The sequence below is a fragment of the Phocoena phocoena genome, chromosome 1 (genome assembly GCF_963924675.1).
Source record: "Phocoena phocoena chromosome 1, mPhoPho1.1, whole genome shotgun sequence".
NCBI lineage: Eukaryota > Metazoa > Chordata > Mammalia > Artiodactyla > Phocoenidae > Phocoena > Phocoena phocoena.
Genome location: NC_089219.1, coordinates 159,123,918 through 159,149,758, shown reverse-complemented (window position 1 = coordinate 159,149,758; position 25,841 = coordinate 159,123,918). Strand labels below are relative to the sequence as shown.

The following is a 25,841-nucleotide window of genomic DNA, read 5'->3' as shown; positions in this document are numbered from 1 at the left end:
TGCTTTCCCTTTCATCTTCCTAAAACGTAATTTCTAAATAATTCCATTTTATGTGGAAAAAAATTCAAAAATAATATCTAATTTACCCAGCAAGTTTGTTAACACTGTTCCGGGTATTTTTTCCCTTTAGTGTAATCTGTGCTTTGACTGTAGTTTGGTTACCTGGATCCCTGCTTCTGAATAGCATGGAAAGAATACTGCTAATTTGATCACTTCTACGGTCTGATTTGCTATATAAAAGAAAGAAGTATTAGCAAAATGCTAGTTTAATAGAGGCTGCTTAAATTACCGTGAAGGAACTGTTCATTTTTAGCAAATTGCGTTTGAAAAACGCAGTAGTAGGCTTGTTTTGGAAATTTGTATAATAAGAACATAAATAAAAACCACTCAGTTTAACATCACTGATAGTCACACACAGATGCATGAATGTGCGCGCACACACACACACACACACACACACACACTTTTCCCCTCCATAAATACGTAAGAAAAAGAACAAGGAAATAATACTACGATTACTTTTACAAATGAGCTAATTTAAGGAATTCAAAGACTACTGTTAATGTTAATTTGCTTAATTTATAACATGCTTATTTTATCTTTTAAATAGAAAACACTAGGAAAAAGTTTTAGATAGTTTGCTACCAACACGGGAAACACAAATTTTACAGAAAAAAATAAAGAGGCATTGAAGCAATGTTGCCGGGTTGCACTAGAGAACAGGAAAGCCGTTTCTAAGGGCACTGCCAGGTAAAGACCAAGAGCTGATGTCATTCACATTCTTTAACATCAGTTTTCCTAAAACAGCATAGGGATGTAGGATGGAAGGTAAAATATTTAAACTCCTTAATAAAGAACTGACCTTAATTTATCTACATTCTGAATGAGACTAATAGTTCTGCTTTTCTAAGAACTGAAAATGATGAAAATACTATTATTTTCCTCTGGTTTATTGATTTTTCTGCCTATATATTCATGAAGTCTTTTAATACCAGAGGATATTCATTCTTCCACCCCCTTCCTCAATTACCTTAAGGCAAGACCTTCTTTCAGATGTGGAAATATTTGCAGGACTGCAGGACAAAGAACTGAGACATTTTCATAGAGTTGATCAAGGGGGAAAAACAGATTTGCAAGATTCTGTTAAAGAGTAAGAAGAGACTAAATGACAACTTTAAATCTGCCACAATCATTTACTAATGTGCTGCTATATCAAATAAGTCTAATTTTTTGACAGCACCGAATTAGATTTATTGCAGAAACTGCTGCATAAATAGCATATGGCTATGTTATACCACCTATTTCAAATCCTGGTAATGTTTCCCTTCCCCCTTCAAAATGAATAAATTGAGCCAAGCTACAAACCTTCTGCGAAAAAAGAAATATACTAGTTCAAAAACAGATGTAGGCGATCTGGATTTCTTTGTTAAAGTAATAGTTTTAGCATGAATGTCCCACTTCTATATTTAAAAAAACATGACTCCTTAATAAGTTATTAAATTTAGTAAGTCAGTTTTCTCTTCCATTTCTTTCAGAATGACTTAATTTGATTTTTGTTTTAAGGTTTTAGGTTCTGAATTATGCTTACATTTTGATGTTCAATCCACAGTTACACGGGGGAAAAAAGAAGGGCAAGTGGCTCTGAATCAAGCATGGCTTAAATCAGGTTATGAGACATTATTAAGCACAAATGCATGTATTGTATGATTGCTTTTGGTTTTCATTTGTGAAAGACGTGGTAGAAATCATATCAAAAAGTCTTCACTAATTTTAACTATAGCTTTGATACTGCAAACTCTTTGATGCATAAAATATATAAAGTGATCGTTCCATGTGCCACACTATACACATTAGGACGGCAGAAACGTACAAACTGCAAAAATCAAAGTTCCATGAAAACTGGGATTGAAAACTCACACGACAATTCCGAGATGGACAATTCTTCCTTTCTCAGTCTCTACCCTGATACCCACCCAACCCCCAACTGTGATGCAATTCAACTCGATTTTTCTTTTTGAACAAAAGTTTCAGTTCTTCCTTAGATGGGAAAGACATTGCAAGGTCTTATCTCAGACCAATGGGCACACCACTGCAAACATCATGGCACTCGGCTACCCCGCAGACTCCCTCTCTGTGGTCAGTCTTCCCAGCTGCCCTATCTGTTACTGTCTGATTAGTTCTGCTAAGGAGCCCCTCCCCTGCCAGCTTTCGGTGCCATCTGTTCTACACAAGATGGCTGCTGCCCAGCAACCTAACACTGCCCTCCTACCTGGCACCCGGCTACCATCCTTACCCCAAAGTGCTAACACAGGTTCTCACTGCTGGCAGAGTCAGGATTTCATTACTACTACTTTGACAAGTGCAGGGTTGTTTGTAATTTCTCTTTTATCCTGATTTTGATTGTACAACCACCTCCCACTGATTCAGTTTGCTTCAGTTTTGTTGCTCACAGATTTTACTCTCCACATTAATCTCCCTCTGGCATGTTACTGCATCTGTTCCCTTTTTTATTATTAATTTTCAAATTCCCACCATTTTTGACAAAAAGGAGGTAATCTACACTCTGTTTCTGCCCATTTCATTTTCTTTAATTTGGAAGATAAGTATGAAAGCATGCCAAAGAAGTTAATTCTCCGTTAACAGTTTATTTTCTGGCATCCCTAAGCCTTTGTATATGAAAAACAGATAGGAATAAATGTTGACTGAATCACAACAACATAGTCGGAACCATTCCTGAATTTAATGAAAAGCAAACATATGAAACAGCATTTTTAAAGTTTATTAGTTATATGAGTTGTCTCACGCTGTCATTCCTTCTTCCACTTTTAACAGATAATTCTTTGTGGAAATTAGTCTGAGTGCAGGATCTGAGTTTGGGTACATCTATAGTTCTGACATGGGCTCTATTTTCACTGTAGGTTAATTTTATTATTCCTTAATATAATTATCATCTTTCTTCAACCCAAACATTGATGATTAATTCACTTGTGAATGATTGCGAGTAAATGCCTTATTTCAGAAATAGGCTAAGAATAGAGAATTGCCATCAGTGCAACAAAGCAGAGCTTAAAGAGCCCCTAGGTTTTGGAGCTGCTTCTGTGAGATCTTGTTTAACAAACAGTTAATATCAGGAATGGCAAGATGGTTTTTCCTCTAAAGACAAAGAGGACTACTTAAGATTTAGAAAATAGGAAGTCATATATTTAACAATATACTCTCTTTGTGTCCCTAATTTGTCACCACCACCACCTTGCAAAAAAGGACTTGAGTAATTTGATCACTGCCCTAACATTTTCTACATTGAGCAACACATTGTGACTGATAATTAATTTTACATGAATTCATATTAATAGCATAGGAGTCCCTGAATAGATGAGCAACATCTCAGATTTACAGAAACCTGAATGAATTTAAGTGATTTTCATACTCACATATATCCTCATAAAATCACAGTAAAGATCTGTAGGAAATAAAGTACAGTAGGAGATTTTTCCAAAGGCGACAGAAGATAACCATAAACAGACCTATGCCCAGCCAGGTGAACCACACTTCAGATCTGCTATTGGAAGATCAGAAAATCTTGAACATTGCTAAAACCCACTTTTAAGGCCCCATCTTGAACACTGCCTAAATCTATCTCTTGCATATATTCCAATAGTGACTTGTTACTTTATTTTATATAATTCTTTTGTGGGTACAGTTATATTTATAACTACTCCCTCAACACAGGGTGCATTCTTTTGGTAAATCCCTTGGCCAACAATAGGCTTCTTGGAGGTAGTCGCACATAGGTGTCAGAGGGATAAGTTACAAAGACACAGGGAGGTACCCTCCCTGCAGGAATTCCTTTGACACTCTCCCTGTGTATCACCCTCCCCATTGCTTGGTCAGGGCAGGAGATGCTCAGCCCTCCCACAGGTGACCTGCGCTTGCTGGGGAGAGGCCACACAGATCCAAGGTGAAGCAGTCTTTGCTCAGCTGGTCATCCGCTTTACAGGCTGCTTCCAAACATTTTCTGACCTTTCTTGTACCCACTCTGAGTTCCTGAATTCAGGGAACCGTCTCCTCTGCTTGTCCAATCTAATAAAATAGTAGCTTAAGAAAAGTTTGTTTACTTGAATTGGGCCCTGCTCCTCCATGAGACATGGCCCGAGACGGGCACTGAGGAGACTGGATATACTCCAAGCCTCCTCTTTTCTCAGTATCCTTAAAATGAGCTTTGATTCCAGGATTTACCAACCAATGAATCACTCTACGATCTACTTGTGGGTATCAGGGAGACATTAAATTACAAGAGAGTAATGTCTAATACTAAGTTGATGATCTTTTATACTTCTTTTACCTTAAATTAGTATTAGAGAGCAGAGCTTTCCTGCAGGAAATTATTCAGACTTAGGGCTACTAGGATAACAATTCTGCTCTTGCTTTTTTTTCTCCTATTTTCATTGAACTTGATGTTCATTGTTTTGAATCAGGTAAGTGGTGTGGACGATGCCTTCTCAGTTTCCTCTGGGCTTCTTCAGAAAATGAATTGGCAGCCACCACCACCATGCTCCAGGCTGTGGGCCTGTGCAGCAGGGAGAAGAGTACATCCCCAGCATGGATTTTCATTGCACACACATTCGGGCTTCACAGACTGAGAGAAGCAAGCCAGGGAACGCTAAGCAGAACCTTCAGAGACACATTCCCTGGCAGCCTCTGACTCTAACCTCCCCTGCCCCGGGCCACACTGAGACCAGGGTTCTTAGCCCATCAAACAGGTGGAGCAGAGTGGGCTTGGGCAACGTGGTGTCCACCAGAGCAAAATGAAATGCCTTGTCTTTCCTGGCTCTCTGACAGCCTGTTCCCTCTGATACTGGGTGGGGGAAGGAAAAGAGGACACAATTTAAAACAGTACCAAGGCTGTCTATTTCAAGACTTGAAGATGTTGGTTGCACATATATCCATTTAAAATTATTTTTGACACATTCTCTGCTTAATTTATTCATGAAAGGAGTATAAGAAAAAAAATGAACTTAACTTTTAAATGGAAACTTAAGGCTAAAAATTCCTCAATAATTTGGAAAAAAAAGATACAGTTCACTATGGAATAGCAAGAATACATGTCAATGTTATACCATTCCCTTCAAATGAAGAGATATTGAAAGCTTGGTCTTTTGACCTGAGCTAGTTGTCACCTGAAGAAGAGTGCAGTTCCTTCTGAATTTTTCACTAACAACAAAGATGAAAGGCATGTTTATCCAGCATTTACAGAGATCTTGTCAAACAGCCTGCTGACGAACTTGGTGCTGGAGACACAGAGATGAAAAAGGCCTGCTTCCTGGCCCATGAACTGAGAATTTACAATCCCCAAAGTATTTCTATTTAGCTTTGAATTATGTTTTTATGCTTCTTTGTGAACATGAATCCAGATCACAGGTTCTAGAGTGTGATGGACCCAGTTCAAAGTCTGCCTCCTCCTTCCCCCTGTGTGACTCCTTGTCTCACCCTTCCAAGACTCGGCTTCCTTGGGCTTGTTGTTCTGACTGAGACAGCAGGGTGTCTAAGCTTCTTGTGTAAAATATCTAATATTTTACAAAGCATTAGCTTTTTAAAATGCAAAAAAAAAGAATTATTAGAAATGTTTTTTAATTTAAAGATACAAAAAAAAAAAAAGAGCACACTGACCATGTACTTGGATATCGTGGCAATTTAAAATGATAAAAACGTTTCCAAACACTCTCACCTTTGGATCTATCTTGCCACAGAGTAGTAACCTACAGTCCACCATGGACCACACTTACTATATAGCACTGTTATAGGAAAACAAGGCACAGTGCTTGGCACGTGCTAAACATTCACCTATGCATCCTTTATATCTCTCTTTTTATATTCTAAGAGTTCTTTAAATAAAACCACAAAGCATCCCTGTGGAGAACTGATCATGCCTCCTTGGATTTATGTTGACAATAGAGAATCTCTCTCAAACCAATGTGACAGAGATGTACTCCTCTTTCTCTTTCCACTTCCAACCATCCCTTAGCCAAAGGAAAAAGCAGGGATTGTTAAAAAGACAACAGAAGGGACATCTGCTGTTTTATTTACTCAGGATCCTGACAACCTTCCCCTAGTAAGAGCACCTCCCCTTGCTTAGTACAACTCTCTTCCCTTACTCTTGAGGTTCTGCCAAGGCTGCCAGCCACAGCACCCAAAAGGGTGTGTGTGCACATGAGTCAGCTTTGAAATTTGAACTGAAGGTTCTGAATTGGAAGTGGAGGAGCCAGGATGTCACATTCTTACAGTTTGAAATCAAGGGCATCTCCTTTATGTTTAGTTCAGATTGAAGGATGTGGCTCCATGCTGTGGAAGAACCTGAAAGAATGAGCCAACATTCAGACAGAAGTCGAGCCCTGCGACTGACAGAAAATAACTGCACGATGGTGCCGCCTGGAGTCCCTGGTCCAAGAAAACCCGAGGCCCCAGTCGCACCTGGGTTTTACATGGTCTGGTTATCAAACTAATAATTCCCCCTTTGGGGGTTTCTATTACCTCAACCAAAGAGTCCTGACTCATACTGGTAATCTGAGAGGTCAAACCACTAAGAATGCACTTACCAATAGTTATTAGGTGGAAGCTAAAGGCTCTGGAATGGAAGCCTTAATCACCTCTCCCCAAGTAAAGCACCCATCATAATCGGATAACCTGGTGGCTTCTCTCTTATACTCCTTCTCACTTTCAAAAAGATACGAACACTATAGCTCAAGTTGCTATCTCTCGAGGACATAAGGTCAAATTGTCCCATCTAGATCACAAAAGTAGGTCATAGCATAATACCTATCTTATGGACCTCCCTTAGATTCCTGCTCTAAGAAGTGCTTTGAAGTACATATCATTAAAAACATTATTTATGTAAAAGGGGAAATACACATTTTAAAGGTAGCCCTGCTGATATAAGCTGGAGCCTAATATGTAATATCATAAAGTAATCTGCCCACATGTATGTAAATGGTAGTCTTGTGAGAGGGATTTAAATTCTATAGCTTTTTAAAGATGTTGGGACATGTCAAAAACAAATACGTGAAGGAATTTCCACTTTTTAATAAAAGCCTCTCTTTCCTCTTGGGTAAAAAAGGAGTGAAGTAAAGGAGAATGATAGTTGTATTACAATGTGTTAAATGACTAAGGCAAATGATGAGCCAAAGGACACTGTTTCTTAGGAAGAGCATAGCCAAGACTACAGTTCACTGACAGGTATTTATATCAGTGTATAAGGGAGCAGCTAACACTAATCTCTATTATAAATTTACGTTACAGATTTTCTTGGTTGTCTTGTAGAAACAATCACATTAATCCATTTTCCTACTAATTCACATAGAACTACAGACTGATGGATAACTGTATAGGCTTTGCAAGCAAATTGCTGGGTTTCAAATACATACCAGCTGTGCGACCTTAGATGAATTGTTTTGCTTCTTTGTGCCTAGTTGCATCAACTGTAAAACAAGGAAATAATAGTCTGCATCTTACAGGGCTATTGGGAGGGATAAATGAAAAGCACTCAGCTCAGTTCCCAGAGCACAGTAGAGGTTCAGTAAATGACTGCCCCTTGCCTTTAGCTCCTACCTCTATTATTATTTTTTAAAAAGCTACTTCATGTGACATGGTACCAGGCAGACCCTAAGATGAATATATTCTTAACGTCAGAGACTGATACTTGTATGTATTTAACTTACTCTCATGTATGCATGTGTACCTCCCAAATGCCATTTTTCCCTCTGGAATTTAGCATGAAACTTCCTTCATTTCCACTTTCCTATATCCAAATGCTACCAAGGATCGCTAAGAAATTACCTGTCCATCTGTCCCTGTAATACTTTATCTGGAATCTCCCTTCTAGATCTTATCATTTATCTTACCAACTCTTTGTGCATTTTTTTTCTTCCCCACTAGCCTATAAGCTTCTGAAGGGCAGCATATGAAGCTATTTTATATCTCCCATCATCCCTAGCACAGTGTCTTGTAACAGGAAACGTTCCATGTGGAGTGAGCAAATACATGAACAGATATCTTTAAATGTACTTCGAAGTTTGTTATTGAAAAGAAAGAAGTTGTTTGACTGCTACTAGCAAAGACATAACTGGGAAGAGAGTAGCCTTGCTTTTATTTTCATGTAGACTGGGCTATGCATGCTTAATGATCATGTTTATTAGGCACTGGTTTCAAACACTGTCAGAGGGGCCATCTTTTAATTACAGAGACCTCTAGTTTAAAATCTTGTGTGTGTGTGTGTGTGTGTGTGTGTGTGTGTGTGTCTGAGGTTTTCAAGTGAGCATATTTAGCGGAAAGGCATACTACACTTTACCAACCCTACTTGAATTGTTAGAATGGTTATCATTTGATTCGGCTATGCTTAAACATGTATGTGCATACTAAGTTAAAAATGAAAAAAAATTACAAAATCATAACATAGTATAATATGTACAAGAAAAATTCCCAACGAAAACTTTCAATCTTATCTCCATGTCTTATTTTTTACCCTGATATACCTGATAATACATATATATGTATATATTTGTTTATTTATATATCAATACTGGGCTTTAAACAAATAGTCGTAAACTTGCAATATATTAACCAGTCCTATAATAATGACTTATTGAGCTCCAACTCTTTGCAAAGGGCTGAGGTAGGTGCTCTAAAAAATATAATATTAATAAGGCCTCTCCTCCCACTTGAGGAATAATGCATTATAGAAGGGAAGACTAGCAGGTACACAAAAACTTCAGAGTATTAATTTATTTTTTTCAGATTTTCATTTTTCCTGTTTTGAGGAATTTATTCAGTAGTAGGAATTGCCTTCAGCTCTAAGTAGGAAGGATGATTCAGAGGGAAACGTGCTCCCTCTGGCATGGGTCATCAGGGAGGACTACAGTGGAAAAATCAGGATTTCAGGGAGACCTGGAAAAGAAGGTAAGATTACAATAGGGCTAGAGAAGCTCAAAGGGGTATTCTGGGTGCAGAGAACAGTAAAGGGGGAGAAAAGACCAAAAGTTGAAGGAGGGCTGCATCTGCTTAAATCACATGTTGGAAATCAGCATGTGAGAGGATGAAACTGGTAGCAATGAAATAAAACCAGAAGGTTGGGAGCCTGTCAGGCAACCTTAAATGCTGAGTGGTCTGGACCTTCTACAATAGCATGGCACCAAGGAAGGTTTTGAGAGCAGGTAACAGAGTCAAGACAGTGCTTATGGATATCCACTTAGCAGTGGTTGGCACAAGAGACTGGAAGGATGTTAGGAGAGAATTTTCATAACCCTTATGAGAAGCTGGCAGAGCCTAAATTATGATGAATGTAAATGGTGGGTAGGAAGGACATTTCTATGAAATCTCTTTGGGCTTCAAACTAAGGAAACATTTTAAACACAGGATACTCCAAGCAATTTAAATACCTAATATCCAGAAACAGGAATTTAATAATGCATTGTCTTAAATCATTGTTAGAATCATTGACTATCAGAGCTGGAAGGAAACTTGATGATCTAGTCTAACCTAGTTTTATAGGTAAGTTGTGTGGGTTCAAAGAATTAAGTAATTTGTCAAAAGTTGCAAAGGTAGTGAATGCCTGTGAGAAGATACTATAACTCAGTTTCCTTAACCCTAGGATACCTACCAACCGCCCCCCCACACCCTTAGTAAAGTGTGTGGTTTTAATTGTTACTTCACCAAAAGCTACTTTGAATCACTCTTTATTCTTTTCTTATGCACTGAAGGTCCCATTTCAGTCTCCTTAGCTATTTTTCCACAGTACTTGAAAACATGGTCCTCTCTACATGCTTTCACCCACTCCTTCGGCTACAATATCTTTATGTAAAAGTATCCAGATCTAAACCTCTCGTCCTGATCTTTCTCCTCATGCTAGATCTACACTGGACATCTCCATCGGAGTTCCGAAATAAAACATATTCTTTCCTCTGCTACTCCTTTTACATTCCCTAGTTGAATTGATGGATCATCCAGTTAACACAGGCTAGAAACTTTGGAATCACCTTTAATTCTAGCCTCTCTTAGCACTACCTTAAATGCCTCTTGAAGATACTATTTCCTTTCCATTTTACTGGCTCAGTCACAGCTGAGGACTACTACTGTACTTATATTCTAATTGGAGTCTCTGCCAATCATCTCTTCCACAACCAATCTGTTTTCACAGTGCCTTTCAATTACCTTCTTTAAATACACATTGGATCCTATCATAGTTCAAGCTCTCTTGACTTCTTACTTGAGTTAAACAGCCTCTCAACTGAGGAACTGTAAATGTTTTCTATAAAGGGCCAGATAATAAATATTTTAGGCTTTGAGGACCATAGTCAATTCTGCCATGGCAGTGCTATACATAATACATAAAGGATAATCATGGTCGTGTCCAATAAAATTTTACTTATGCATGTATAATTTTTATGTGTCATAAAACATTGTTTTTCTTTTTTCCCCCCAACCCTTTAAAAATATAGAAAACATTGATAGCTCATGGACCATAAAAAAACAGATGATGTGCCAGATTTGGCCTATGGGCTGTAGCTGCCACCTCTGTCCTAACTGGCCTTCTTGTCTCCTACAACAACTCTCCAAGTTCACTCTCCACACGGCTGTCTGAGTCAGGATCCCAACCCAAAAAGTTGATCATGTTGGCAGCCCTGATTAAAGTACATCAAGAGTAACTCCAGAATATGGCCCACAAGACCCTTCCTCTGGTTCCTCTCCCCTTTCCAGGTTTACCTCTTGCCAAACACCTAATGTGACTGTAGAGTTTATATTCCCTCCCATCTTTATGTCTTTGCATATATTGTTCCCTCTACCTGGGGTATTCACCCCACCTTTCTCCACTCTGAGGACTCCTATTCATGAACTCAGAAAGCTTTCCCTATCACCTTCAGCGGCAATGTAGAATGAGCCAGTTCTCCTTTATATGTGCTCCTGTGGCAATCTTCACTTCTCTAATTACACTGTTATCACACTCTACTATAATTGCATATATAGATCTGGCTCCTTAGTAGAGTGTGAACAACCTAAGGGTAGGAACTGAGTTTTTTTTTCTCTCTATGTCCAGGGCCATCCAGTGTACTTAAAATATAGTAGGTGCTCAATAAATACTTGTTAAATAAGTGAATGTTATATTTACTAATTGTGTCCTTCAATAAATGAATTTCAATTTTCCATTTTTAAGTCCAATTAGACAATAAAGGGAAATTCCAAAAAAGTGACAGGTTATTTTTCTTTCAGATTGGCCTATGGATTTCTACCCCAGTTTTAATTGTCTTTGCCCTAGAAGATCTGAATCCTTATTGTATCATTACTTTATATCATCTTTTTCATATTTAATTTTAAACTTTGTTTAGAATATGCCACTCAAAATATTTAAATTAGACTAAATGAAGCACTACCTGTGTGGGATTTATTTATTTCAGCTGGTTTACACTGAAAAAGAAAGACATGAAGTTTCCCAGTCACACACTTGAGTATATGAATCAATAAAGAATGGTGAAGGGAAGCAAACTCTAAAAAACCCCAAACTATATATCAGAAATATTTAGCCCAACAACCAAGTCACATTTTCAGTGCGAAAGAGAGATATACACAGTTCCTTCCATTTTTTATTGTCATCTTTAAATTTATGAATGTGGATTTTATAAAACATCAATATAGACTAAGTGTAAAATGCTTACAAAAGAGTACTACTTTTAGAAAATAGGCAATTAAGTTTTATTTTCTATAAGACTAAGTTAAATTTTGGTAGACTTGTTGTAAATAAAGCTCAATAGAAAAAGCTTTCTATGGAACCAAGCAAAACCGTTTTTCTTAAGAACAAAGGAATTAGTTACCACCAGTCCATTTTCAGCAGTTGCTGCATCTTAATATGCTTTACTTGCAAGAAATGGATCTTGTCAGACAGTATAAATTGATACTACACAGGAAAGCTCTCTATGGACTTTGACTTCAGAAATTAACTCTCTGAATGAGACAGAATGGCAAAGGGGACAAAACCAGCATTAATATTTATTTATTGAAGCTCAGCCACACTGAGACATTAAAAGCTGTCCAATTTCTGTGGGTTAGTGGTACTTAGCACACAAATGGTTGGTTCTCAATAGAAGCCTGACAGACAAGAAGAATGATTAACTATCATGATCAAGCTAAATTCCAAAACTTCTAAGATTAAATAACCATAGGAACTATGTTAGCATTACATTCTCAGTTCTATAATGACAATACTCTAAATGGGCATTAAAAGAATAGTTACTATTCTGCAATATTAAGCAATTTTTTATCATTAAAGTGTTTCATCTCTTGGGATTTTTCCAGATATCACACATGTATAAATGATTTGTTTTCTTTCTTTCATTTTTTCCTTTCTCTCTTTCTCCTTCTTTCTTCTCTTTAATTGTTTAAAAAGGAAGTTGGTAAACCATTTGGAATATTATCATAACAAAATGTTTTTAACCAAGTTTGATTTTAACAGAACTAGAGGCATCTTAACACTAACCCAAAACTTTGGGAGGTTCACCAACCTCTAGAATATTTTTTTTTCTCCAAATGCAGGCTGTTCAAGTGGTGCTTTTCTCCATCTGTTATCATACCGTGCTCAGAATTACATTGTCATATTTAATGTAAAAGGGATCAGTCCCCTTTCATAGTTTAAATTCAACATATTACTATGATTAGAAGACCAGTGTTTTTCTAATTTATGAATAAACCAGATTCTATAAACTTACATGTGTATTTAGACAAAGTTCTCTCTAAAAACTGAAAAACTCTAAGAATTGAACAAACCCAAAGCCTTGATCTGAAAACTTAAAAATTGTACTAAAACTCAAAGGGAAAAGGAACCCATTTATATGGTAATGTGACTTACCTACAATTTCAGTTTAAATTTTTCTCTGTGTATATTTATGTATGTGTGTGTGTGTGTGTTTTCAATACAGCAAATTGCCCAATGTTTACTACCAAAAATGTCTTACTGTAATTTAGGGCTGAGCTACATGTTTACTAAAGTTTTATGACAATGATGATCACATCACAATATCTCATGATGGAAGCAATGTAATTTGAAATCACGATAGTGTAAGCATGGTTATAGTAATGGTTTAAACATGAACAGTGCTAATCAATTTCATCTCTAAATTTTACACCTCCTTAGGACTCAGGTTGCTTATTTTGTATCAGTTCCATCTCAGTTTGCATCTTAGAATGTCTTTTACTTTGTCTCTTTCACCACTGACAGTACCTGATTATTTTCCTAAATATATTCCTCAGATACTTCAGTTCAACATTTTTATTAGACACAGAATTAACAGGAGAGGTAGTGTAGTGGTAGAAGAAATATGTCATTTTGCTTATATTGATAGAGAATCACCTAAATATTTGAGCATTGTAGATGAAAGGTTTTGTAATATATCAGTAATTCCCTGCCACACTTATCATTCACATGTCTGGGTGTTTTGCTTACCACATCTCCACTTTTCTTAATATGCCTGAAAACTGTGTGTTAATTGAATGACTAAGACTTAACTCTAACAACTGTTTGGAAGCCTGTGGCAAAAATCAGTGGAATGAAATTGGTGCTATGGTGCATAATGGGATTAGGCAGTACCTGGTGAGGTGCAGTTGGTGCTCAGATTTGCCCAGCAGTTCTGTCAGTTTCAGGCACTCCTCTCTGGCCCGGGTTGCCTTCTGCTGCTCCTGTTCCAAGTGCTGCTTGCTTTCACTCAGTTCTAAACTCAATTTCTCTATTTCCTTAGGTAGAGAGAAGAGGGAAAAAGCATCCTATAAAATATATGCACTTGAATTCAAAATTATCTCATTTTTATTTTTGCCATGAATTTTAATGTGATGAAAAATTATTAGAAAATTTAGGCTAGCTTCCATTTTATGACAAAGGGAACTAACACAGCCCAAACTGCACATTAGTGAGGATTTTTCAGATCGTAAGATTTAGTCTAATTTTAAAAATGAACTGATTAAATGAGAATAGTCAAAATGGATAATCTGCACTTTGAATCTAAGGCTCAGTCCCTTTAAAAAATAATACGAACTTAAAAAGTCACTATTTTTAAAATACAACATTTCTGTTTGTGAGATTAGATCAGACATGTGCAGTGATTTACATCAAATATGAGACTCTTTTTTTTAAAAGATACATTTATGGTTTCATTTGGATGTTTTGAAAACCAAATTAGATCGTAAAATAATTTAAGATATCTTTTAGAAAAATGTGAGGTGTAAAAGAAGGCATCATTATGATACACAATATTATTTGGAAAACAATAATTTAGGAAAAAAATAAAGCATGAGAACCTTCAAGTGTTTTGAATGTATGACATTTCTGAGCTAAAATAATATTGCATTTTAAAAAGGCAACAAAAGCACTCTAAGATTAATAAACATCTAAAATATACGAAAATTTATGGTAGTTTATTCTTTGGTCTCAGTATGAAATTATCCTTTTTTTACTGAAACTCAAATATTTCAAAGCAAAAATATGTTACATAGAACATAGTTTAAATAATTTATACATTAAATTACAAATATTTATTTATTATGGAACATCCATAATTTAAAAAAAAAGAAAATAGAAGAGATAAATATTCAGACTCTTAAAACAAGAAAAACAAAAAAGGGGAAAGTAAAGGGTTGAAACGTTTTCAAATTCAGCAGAAAGCAAGAAGCAATTTTAATACACAAAAATGCAATCTACTCTTGGAAAACAAAACCATGTCTAAGTAGAGTTTTAAACTTGGTATTTAAGTACATTCTAATTTCCTCATGTTATTACTCAACATTCTGAACAATCTACAACTATATTTAATATATCAGGCAGGATAAACTAAATAATTTATTTTTCTACATTTATTACACTACAAATATTCAGTTTATCCCCATCAAAACTGTACATTACCAACAATACAATAAAACAACTTACTATAAGTTATTTATTTTAAAAAATCCTAAGTAATAATGAGTATATTGCTTTCATTCAGAGTAGATTTTCTATATCTTTCAGATTAGGATACTAAATGAAACTGATTTGTTTAAAATATTTTTAACCATTAAAGTTATATCAATATATTTCCATTCATAACTAAACATAAATAAAGAGATGGAAAAATATAATAGAAAAGTCTCCTAAATTTTGTCTAACATTTATGAAATTAACAAAAAAGCAAAGAAATATAGAATTGGAATTATACATTAATTTTAAAATTTCAAAAATTCATTCATTAATTTTTTTACACAGTGCTATATACAAGAATCTATACTAAATATTATGGTGGACTCAGAGAGTTTCCATCTCTACACTCAGGACTTAACAATTCAGTTGAGTAAATGAGACATAAACACACAAAAAGACTACCAAAATACAAAGCATATAAAAAACAACAAATGAGATTTAGAGAAAATCTGTGCTTCAGTAGGCCAGATTAGGGATACACTAGCATGGGCAAGAAAAGTGGGAAAGAAGGTAAGGCCACATAAACTCATGCAATGATAGATTAGACCAATTATGAAACATCTTGAATTCTAGATTTATAAAGCTGTATTTTTCTTATAGAGAATGAGGAAAAAATGGTTTAAACAGGTATGCAATATGAGAGCAGAGCTTCAAAAAACTGGATCAATGTGTATGATCATTAAGATAGTAGAGACTGGCAGTAGGGAGACCACAAAAAGACAGGTGCAATACTCCAAACATGAGAAGCAGAGACACTTAAAACAGAAGTATAAAGAGAACATGATGAGTATATGTAAATATCAATAAAAGGAGAGCTATCAGGAGACAACAAAGAATTTTGAATTGAGAGGATACAAAAAAATGACAGAAATAGAAAATGTATAAAATTCCAAACTTTCTTCAAAAGAAAAGGTATAAGGACTTCCCTGGTGGTGCAGTGGTTAGGAGTCCGCCTGCGAATGTAGTGGACACAGGTTCGAGCCCTGGTCCCGGGGGATCCCACATGCCGCGGAGCAACTAAGCCTGTGCACCACAACTCCTGAGCCTGCACTCTAGAGCCCACAAGCCACAACTACTGAGCCCGCGTGCCACAACTACTGAAGCCAGAGCATCTAGAGCCCGTGCTCCGCAACAAGAGAAGCCACTGCAATGAGAAGCCCGCGCACCACAAGAGTAGCTCCCACTCTCTGCAGTTAGAGAAAGCCTGCGCACAGCAACGAAGATCCAATGCAGCCAAAAATAAAATAAATTTAATTAATTAAAATAAAAAGAAAATGTGCAACAAGTTTTATAAGTATTTTCCAACAACAACAACGTATGTAACCTTACATTGGTAATTAGGTTTTAAGCATAAAGCAGCTGCTTTCTTAATCTCATGTAATAAAAAGTCAGAGGCCACACTGAAAGTCAGTCAAACACAGAGATAAAGAACATGGGCCCAAGAGTCAACACAAATCAGGGTTTCAGACACAGCTCTGGCACTTTCCAGCTCTGTGACCTTGGACAAGTGACAAAACTCTTATCAGTTTCTTCAGTCTAAAATGGGAGTGATAACTCTAGCAAGCTCCTAAAACTACTGTGAAGATAAAATGAGATGATGAGTATGTAGCAGAGTGCCTAGCATATAGTAAGAGCTGAAAAAAAGACAGCTAGTATCATTACTACTGATTTTTCTCTGTCTTTCAAGAAGAGCAAAAATATAAGTAGAAGAAGAAGACCTGCCTAAGGATATATAGTTATCACTGAGGACTAAGGAGTTCTTGATTTAGTTCAATAAAATTTCCAGATAAAGTCCTATTTTGGAGAAAACTGAATAAAACTTTATTATAATTTCAAAATGCAAAAAGCATTTTTGCTAGGAAGATGGAAAATTACTGCCTGCTTCTGATTATCTGTGCCAGAGAAACAGCTTATTGGTGCAGATAATCAAAATCAACAAATAATCTAACCAGCTGGACCAGGGCTCAACACTTACTCCCTGAGTCAGGAAAATCTGCCATGGCACCAACTCCAACAGTTAGAAGAGGAATCTCTTGCCAGAAATGCCATACTCCCACTGGCAGGGTAACTCTTTGCCTCACCCAACTAGGTCAAGGCTGCTTCCTTGGCTGTATGTAGTGGTTCAGGGATTAAAGACCAACAACAGTCGTAGGCCAATTGTACACTACTCTCAAAGTACACTATTAACCTGCAATGTACAATGCAGTTTGATATGGCCATCTTTTGGCTAACCAGGCAAAGACGAGTCCAGATAGCTTTACACTGTACCAAAAGATACACTTCAAGTCATGAATGTAACCACAGGAATAACTAAAAGCAGAAACTGTTAAAAGTGGCTACCTCAGGAGAATAGTACCAAGGATGGGATGTGGAGAAAGGGAGACTCATTACTGTTCATTTATAATCTGTAATGTACCAAATCTTCTTATTAATCATGGTAAACTTTATTATAATTATTTATTAGATTTTCTTATCAAAGTAATGTGCCTAATTTAATTCAGATAGTACACCCATCTCCAAGTCTAATCCTCAATGGCACACAGTATCCACCCTTGATATTTATCTTCATACTTTTAAGTAACAGACTTATAATGCTATCCCTTGATTTTGCTACATTAGATATTATCTACTGACTTCCTATATTAAAAAAGGTAGTGATTTAGCTCTTTTATACCACCCAATATACCTACCTCATCCTCCCATATAACAATTTTGGTTAAATCATTAGTCAGTAGTTCATTCACATTATAATGATTATAGAAATATTATTCACTACTGAGACAAGCATTATTCTGCTTAAATTAATTTTCTTGTAAAACATTTTATTATTTATGTAGAATTAATTGCTTGCTTTTTAATAGTTATTTTTCTAGGTAAGTAACATTTTTCCCCAAATGTTCAAACAGGTCACTCAAATACCCATCAATAAAATTTTTTTCAAATAATGAAACATATCAGATAAATCATCAGTTCTGTTAAATTATTTTCCTAGATATATCCTTCTTGGTGACTTACGTCTGGCCTGGTTGATCTCTGTCTTGGGTTAAGCCTTACCCATGCCCCTATTAGAGTTTCCTATTTTCTGGGTTTTAAGTCATCCTGTTTTACAGTTTACTCCCTTTTTTGGTTGAAATACATTCTCCAGGTAACTTTCACAAGAAAGGTTACATGAATAATACATTTTCAAAAAGTATCTGTATGCCTGAAAATGCTGTTGTTCTATGCATACACTTGATAATTTGGCTAGGTATGAATATCTATGCTGAAATTAATTTTCATTCAGGATTTTTAAGGGATTACTCCACTGTCTTCAAGATTGTAATATTACAATTTAAAGGCCCTATACCATTCTGATTCCTAATACTTGGTCTATGATTTGCTTTTTTGTTTCTGAAAGATTTTATAATAATTTTTTTCCCTGGAATTTAAAAATTTTACAATGTTAGACTTTGGGATGGGCCTTTTTTCATGCATTGTGCTAGGTTTTCAGTAGGCCCTTTTCAATCTGGAGGTTTGTTTTCTTTAGTTTGAAGAAATTTTCTTGTACTATTATTTTAAAATATTTTCATGCTATATATTTTAATAATTCCTCTTCCTGGAACTCCTGGACATTGGTTTTTGGCTCTGTTGAATTGATCATCTAATTTTCTTATTTATTTTCTGTATTTGTTTTCTGATTCTAACTTCTGAGATAGTCCCTTGACTTCATGTTCCAAAAATTCTATTGAATTTAAGGAAAAAATTTTAGCACAGTTTTCATTTCCATGAGCTATTTCTTTTTTCATTGTTTTTATATAGCATGCTATTTTTATCTTATTAATATAATATTGTATGTCTCCATTAAAATATTGAAGTATTTTAAATGTTCTCCTCTGCTAATATTGCCTCAGTTTCCTTTTTTGCTATTTATGTGTTTTAGACACTCTATTATATAAGAGGCTTTCTTCAAATACATAGTGATACTTGGCTGTCTTTTCATATTTGAGAATGAAGTATTTATGAAAAGTTTGGGTGAAATGATTTTTGGGTAATGTAATAGTTTAGATTATTCTTCAGCAAATATTCACTTCTATCACCCTCCCACTGGGATTGGAATACGCTGTCTCTCCCCAGTGACTTTGGGCTTAGCCATGTGATTTCACTTGGCCAATGGAATTTTCATGTCTATAATGAAAGCAGAAGTCATAAATATGTTTATGTGGTTTGACTTTGTTTTTATATTCTGGTGATTCTCCATGAGAAAAGCATGCCCTGGATAGCTGCTGCCCCTTTTGCCTGGACCACACAATAAGTACATGTGGATCAGAACCAAACCCAAACCATAGCTAAGACAACCCACAACCCACAACCTGAAGCAGAGCCACCCAGTCAAATGCAGCACAACAGATCAAATGATATTCCAGCTGACCTGAAGGTTGGTGAACATGAGCATAAATGATTGCTATTGTAAACCATGAGTTCCTTCAATATAAAATAGTTGACAAACCACTCTAAAGGAACAAGGAGTGCTACAACTGTATATCATCTTAGAATGTATTTCATTTTTGAAACAACTGCATGAAGCATATAGGGCAGGTATCCTTGTTTTTCCAAATAAGAAACTGAGGGTCAAAAACATTGAATGATTGTCCAAAGAAGTAAATCTAAGTCTTGAACCAGATGTACTGACATTGCTCCTCCACACCAGACCATAAATTAGACAATAGCTTTTAATCTTTTTTTCTTTTCTTCTCTTTTTAACCAAGATCCATAGTAACAAATCCATTTCACATCACAATTTAGAAACATGCACATTCTCCCACATATATGTATAAATGTAACATTTCATAAAACAATATTAATCCTCATTATATGTGAAGCACTCAGACATTTCCTATTCCTTCTTACTTTATTCCACGTTTAAAAAAAAAAAAACTTTTGGTTTCACCCCATAAAATCGACTTCATGGTCCTACAATTTAAAAAGTAGGGAAGGAGCCAAGATGGTGGAGGAGTAGGAGGACATGGAGTTCATCTCTCCCCACAGATGCGTCAGGAAGTGGAACAGGACTTCCCTGGTGGCTCAGTGGTTGAGAGTCCGCCTGCCGATGCAGGGGACACGGGTTCGTGCCCCGGTCCCGGAGGATCCCACATGCCACGGAGCGGCTGGGCCCGTGAGCCATGGCCGCTGAGCCTGTGCATCTGGAGCCTGTGCTCCGCAGCAGGAGAGGCCCGTGTACCGCAAAAAAAAAAAAAAAAAAAGAAGTGGAACAGTTCTCACACAGCACTGGCTGAACACTAGCAGAGGCCCTCAGACACCTAAAAGGACAAGAAAGACCCCTGTGTAACTGGGTAGGACAAAAGAAAACAGAAGGGAAAAAGAAGAGGAGAGGAAGAGGGACAGCTCCGTGGCGGGGGGGGGGGGGGGGGGTTGCTGAAGGAGAGGAGAGGTTCTTGCATCTGGGGGAGCCCCCTCACTGGCGGGGAGATCAGTTGGGACAGAAGGGGAGCATCGGGGGCTATTAGAGGAGAGCACAGCAACTGGTCAGTGGCAGGCAGGACAGAGTCAGACCTACACAGATGGTCCATACCCCAGCCTGAGATTTGTGTTCGCTGGTGCAGACAGGGCCTGGAAGCTGGAATGTGCGGTTTGCAAAGCAAACCCAGGAACAGGACTGCTGTAGGAGACAGCCTAAGGTAACAGGAGTGAGGCAATCTCACAGGGTTTCCTCCGCAAGCATTCCATTTGCGGATTGAAGCTAAGCACCATTGTTGAGTGACACGCAAGGGGCGGGGCTGCCACTGCAGCCTCTCACCCCATGCGCCGGCCTCCCTGGGCACTAGGAAGGGCTCCCCCCCATGGTCACCTGCAACACGAAGCACCCTGTCCCCCCCGAGGTCATCTCTCTTGCGCACGTGGCCACAGGCTCCCCCACGCATCCGTCCCCACCAAAGCTCCCCCCACCCAAGAGGCTGCAGCCTTCTCCTCTGCTCTCTGTCCCCACCACAGCGGGCACTCTCATGACCCTGGCCACTGCCGCCTCTGTTGCCCCTCCTCGCCGGGGCGGACTCGTGTGCTCCAGGACAGTCCCGGGAGCAGACCTCTATGGGGCTGGAACCATAGCCAGGCCCCAAGGGCCGTGCAACTAAGGAAGAAAAGCTGAAATCTCTCCTCCCCGTTGCACAAACCATGAATTGACACCGCCCCCACTGGCTTTGTAAACTCAGTGCCTACAGAACATCTGAACGGACATCCAGTGCTTCTGCAACCATGACGGGTCTAGCTTTAGCAGCTGTAAACTTTGTGGGCACAAACACATGGGAGTTGGGCCTGGCCAGAGTCTGAGCTGCTCCCATAGCATCCACAGCGGGTCCAGATTCATGATTACTGCAATCCTGGGACCTGACTTCAGTGGATCTATGTTGGTGGCCTGGTGAAAACAACGTCTGAGAGACACCAAGGGCCAATTGCCAGCATACCCACAGTTAAGGAGGGGCCGAGAGCAGTGTCAAAAACAGTGCAATCTGAGAGATCACACAACGGGTGAAAGGCGACACAACAGAGCACAGCCACAGGTGAACAGGTCCAGAGAAGGAATACTCAGTGGCTTCCCTCCCAGTGAGAGTGCTCCAAACCTGCCTACCTCACACCGCAGATCAGAAACACAGCTAAGAAACAGATCTGGGGGCCTCTACTGCAACAACTAGGGAGCAGACCCCACGTCTGACAGGGCAGTGACAACCACAGAGCAAAGGGGAGGCCCTGCTCAATATCCAGTGCAAGCTCTGGTCACCGCAACATCAGTCATACCTCCTGTAAAAGGGATAATGGCCAGCATACACTGAGGAAAGAGGTGGCAGATGTGTATACTAAAAATAATCCTCACAAGAAAAAAGCTACTATACGCCAATAAAATGGACAACCTAGAAGAAATGGACAAATTCCTAGAAAGGTACAACCTTCCAAGACTGAACAAGGAAGAAACAGAAAATATGAACAGACTAATCACAACTACCGAAATTGAAACTGTGATAAAAAACTTCCAGCGAACAAAAGTCCAGGATTAGATGGCTTCACAGGCAAATTCTGTCAAACATTTAGAGAAAAGTTAACACTTATCCTTCTCAAACTATTCCAAAAAATTGCAGAGGTATGAACACTCCCAAGGTCATTCTACAAGGCCACCATCACCTTGATATGAAAACTAGACAAGATATCACAGAAGAAGAAAATTACAGGCCAATACCACTGCTGCACATAGATGTAAACATCCTCAACAAAATACTAGCAAACCAAATACAACAACACATTAAAAGGATCATACACCATGATCAAGTGGGATTTATCCCAGGGATGCAAGGATTCTTCAATATATGTAAATAAATCAATGTAATACACCACATTAACAAACTGAAGAACAAAAACCATATGATCATCTCAATAGATTCAGAAAAAGCTTTTGACAAAATTCAGCACACATTTATGATAAAAATTCTCCAGAAAGTGGGCATAGAGGAAACCTACTTAGACATAATAAAGGCCATATACGACAAACCCACAGCAAATATCATTCTCAATGGTGAAAAACTGAAAGCATTTCCTCTAAGATCAGGAACAAGACAAGGATGTCCACTCTCACCACTTTCATTCAACATAGTTTTGGATGTCCTAGCCATGGCAATCAGTGAAGAAAAAGAAATCCCAACTGGAAAAGAAGAAGTAAAACTGTCAGTGTTTGCAGATGACATGATACTATACATAGAAAATCCTAAAGATGCTACCAGAAAACTACTAGAGCTTGTCAATGAATATGGTAAGATTTCAGGATACAAAATGAATACACAGAAATCTCTTGCATTTCTATATGCTAACAATGAAAGATCAGAAAGAGAAGTTAAGGAAACAATCCCATTTACCATCACATCAAAAAGAATAAAATAGCTAGGAATAAACCTACTTAAGTAGTCAAAAGACTCAGAAAACCATAAGATACTCATGAAACTATAAGATACATTGTCAAAATGACTATACTACCCAAAGCAATCTACAGATTCAATGCAATCCCTATCAAATTACCAATAGCATTTTTCACAAAAGTAGAACAAAAAACTTTACAATTTGTATGGAAACACAAAAGATCCTGAATAGCCAAAGCAATCTTGAGAAAGAAAAATGGAACTGGAGGAATCAGGCTCCCTGACTTCAGACTGTACTACGAAGCTACAGTCATCAAAACAGTATGGTACTGGCACAAAAACAGAAATATCGATCAAGGGAACAGGACAGAAAGCCTAGAGATAAACTCACACACCTATGGTCACCTAATCTATGACAAAGGAGGCAAGAATATACAATGGAGAAAAGATAGTCTCTTCAATAAGTGGTGCTGGTAAAACTTGACAACTACATGTAAAAGAATGAAATTAGAACACTGCCTAGCACCATACACAAAAATAAACTCAAAATGAATTAAAGACCTAAATGTAAGACTGGATACTATAAAACTCTTAGAGGAAATCATAGGCAGAACACTCTCTGATATAAATCGCAGAAAGATCTTTTTTGATCCACCTCCAAGAGTAATGAAAATAAAAACAAAAATAAAGCAATGGGATCTAATTAAACTTAAAAGTTTTTGCACAGCAAAGGAAACCATAAACAAAATGAAAAGACAGCCCACAGAATGGGAGAAAATATTTGCAAATGAAGTGACTGACAAGAGATTAATCTCCAAAATATGCAAACAGCTCATGCAGCTCAATATCAAAAATAATAATAATAATAAAGCCAAACAACCCAATCAACATATGGGTGGAAGATCTAAATAGACATTTCTAGAAAGAAGACATACAGTTGGCCAAAAAGCACATGAGAAGATGCTCAAGATCACAAATTATTAGAGAAATGCAAATCAAAACTACAATGAGGTATTACCTCATAGTGGTCAGAATAGCCATCATCAAAAAATCTACAAACAATAAATGCTGGAGAGGGTGTGGAGAAAAGGGAACCCTCATGCACTGTTGGTGGGAATGTAAATTGGTACAGCCACTATGGAGAACAGTATGCAGCTTCCTTAAAAAAATAAAAATAGAACTACCAAATGATCTAGCAATCCCATTCCTGGGCATATATCCAGAGAAAACTGTAAATTCAAAAGGATACATGCACCCTAATGTTCACTGCAGCACTATTTACAATAGCCAGGACATGGAAGCAACCTAAATGTCCATCGACAGAGGAATGGATAAAGAAGATGCAGTATATATATACAATGGAATATTACTCGGCCATAAAAAAGAATGAAATAACGCCATCTGTAGTGACATGGATGGACCTAGAGACTGTCATACTGAATGAAGTAAGTCAGACAGACAAATATCATATGATATCGCTTATATGTAGAATCTAAAAAAAGCGTACAAATGAACTTATCTACAAAACAAAAAAAGAGTTACAGATATAGAAAACAAACTTATGCTTACCAGGGGTTAAGCAGGGGAGGGACAAATTGGGAGATTGGGATTGACATCTACACACTACTATATATAAAATAGAAAACTAATAAGGACCTACTGTAGAGCCCAGAAAACTCTACTCAACACTCTGTAATGTCCTATATGGGAAAAGAATCTAAAAAAGAGTGGATATATGTATATGTATAACTGATTCACTTTGCTGTACACCTGAAACTAACACAACACTGTAAATCAACTATACTCTGATAAAAATTTTTAAAAAAAGAAATAGAGTCACAGAGGTAGAAAACAAACTAATGGTTACCAAGGTGAAAGGGGGGAGGGATAAATTGGGAGATTGGGATTGACATATATACACTGCTATATATATAAAATAGGTAACTAATAAGAACCTACTGTAGAGCACAGAGAACTCTACTCAGTACACTGTAATGTCTTATATGGGAAAAGAATCTAACTGGATATATGTATAGGTATAACTGATTCACGTTGCTGTACAGCAGAAACTAACACAACATTGTAAATCAACTATACCCCAATAAAAATTAATTTAAAAATATAAAACAAAAGTAAGGTATATTTCTGATTATAAATTATATATATATACCTTTTTTTGCATCTTTTTAAATAGGATTTATTTTTCTTGAGAAGTTTCAGGTTTACAAAACAATTGAGCAGAAAGTTCAGAAATTTCCCATAAATCCATCTCTCCCTCCCGCATAAAGTTTCCCATTAATAACATTTTGCTTTAGTGTGATACATTTATTACAATTGATGAAGCAATATTGATAATTATTAACTAAAGCCTATAGTTTCTATGAAGGTTCACTTTTTGTATTTCTTTGACTTTTGACAAATGCATACTGCCATGTATCCATCATTACAGCATCATATAGGATAGTTTCAGTGCCCTACAAATCATCTGTGCTTCAACCCTTCTTCCTTTCCCTTTACCCCCTGGCAACCACTGGTCTCTTACTGTCTCTATAGTTTTGCCTTTTTCCAGAATGTCACATAGATGGAATCATACTGTAACATAGTCTTTTCAGACTGCCTTCTTTCATTTGGCAATACACATTTCAGTTTTCTCTGTGTCTTTTTGTATCTTGATAGCTCATTTCTTTTTATCTCTGAATAATATTTTATTGTATGGATGTAATATAGTTTGTTTAACCACTTACCTACATCTTGGTAGCTTCCAATTTTAAGCCAATAATAAATAAATCTGCTGTAAACGATCTGTATATAGGTGTTTGTGTGGACATAAGTTTATAACTTATTTGGATGAATACCTAGGACTACAGTTCCCAGTTTGTATGGTAAGACTATGTTTAGCTCTATAAGAAATTGCCAAACTGTTTTCTAAAATGGTTGTACCATTTTGCATTCCCGCCACTAGT

At 37.2% G+C, this 25,841-nt stretch overlaps 1 protein-coding gene across 2 annotated transcripts in view; it reads right to left on the bottom strand.

Annotated features, from left to right (window-relative positions):
• Positions 1-25,841, bottom strand: part of SDCCAG8 (SHH signaling and ciliogenesis regulator SDCCAG8) — a 261,132-nt gene that overhangs the window by 114,637 nt on the left and 120,654 nt on the right. For both annotated transcript variants that reach the window (XM_065881558.1, XM_065881567.1), the window contains one exon: positions 13,625-13,767. In XM_065881558.1, coding sequence (XP_065737630.1) covers positions 13,625-13,767 — 143 coding nt within the window. The remainder of the gene's footprint in view (positions 1-13,624; positions 13,768-25,841) is intronic.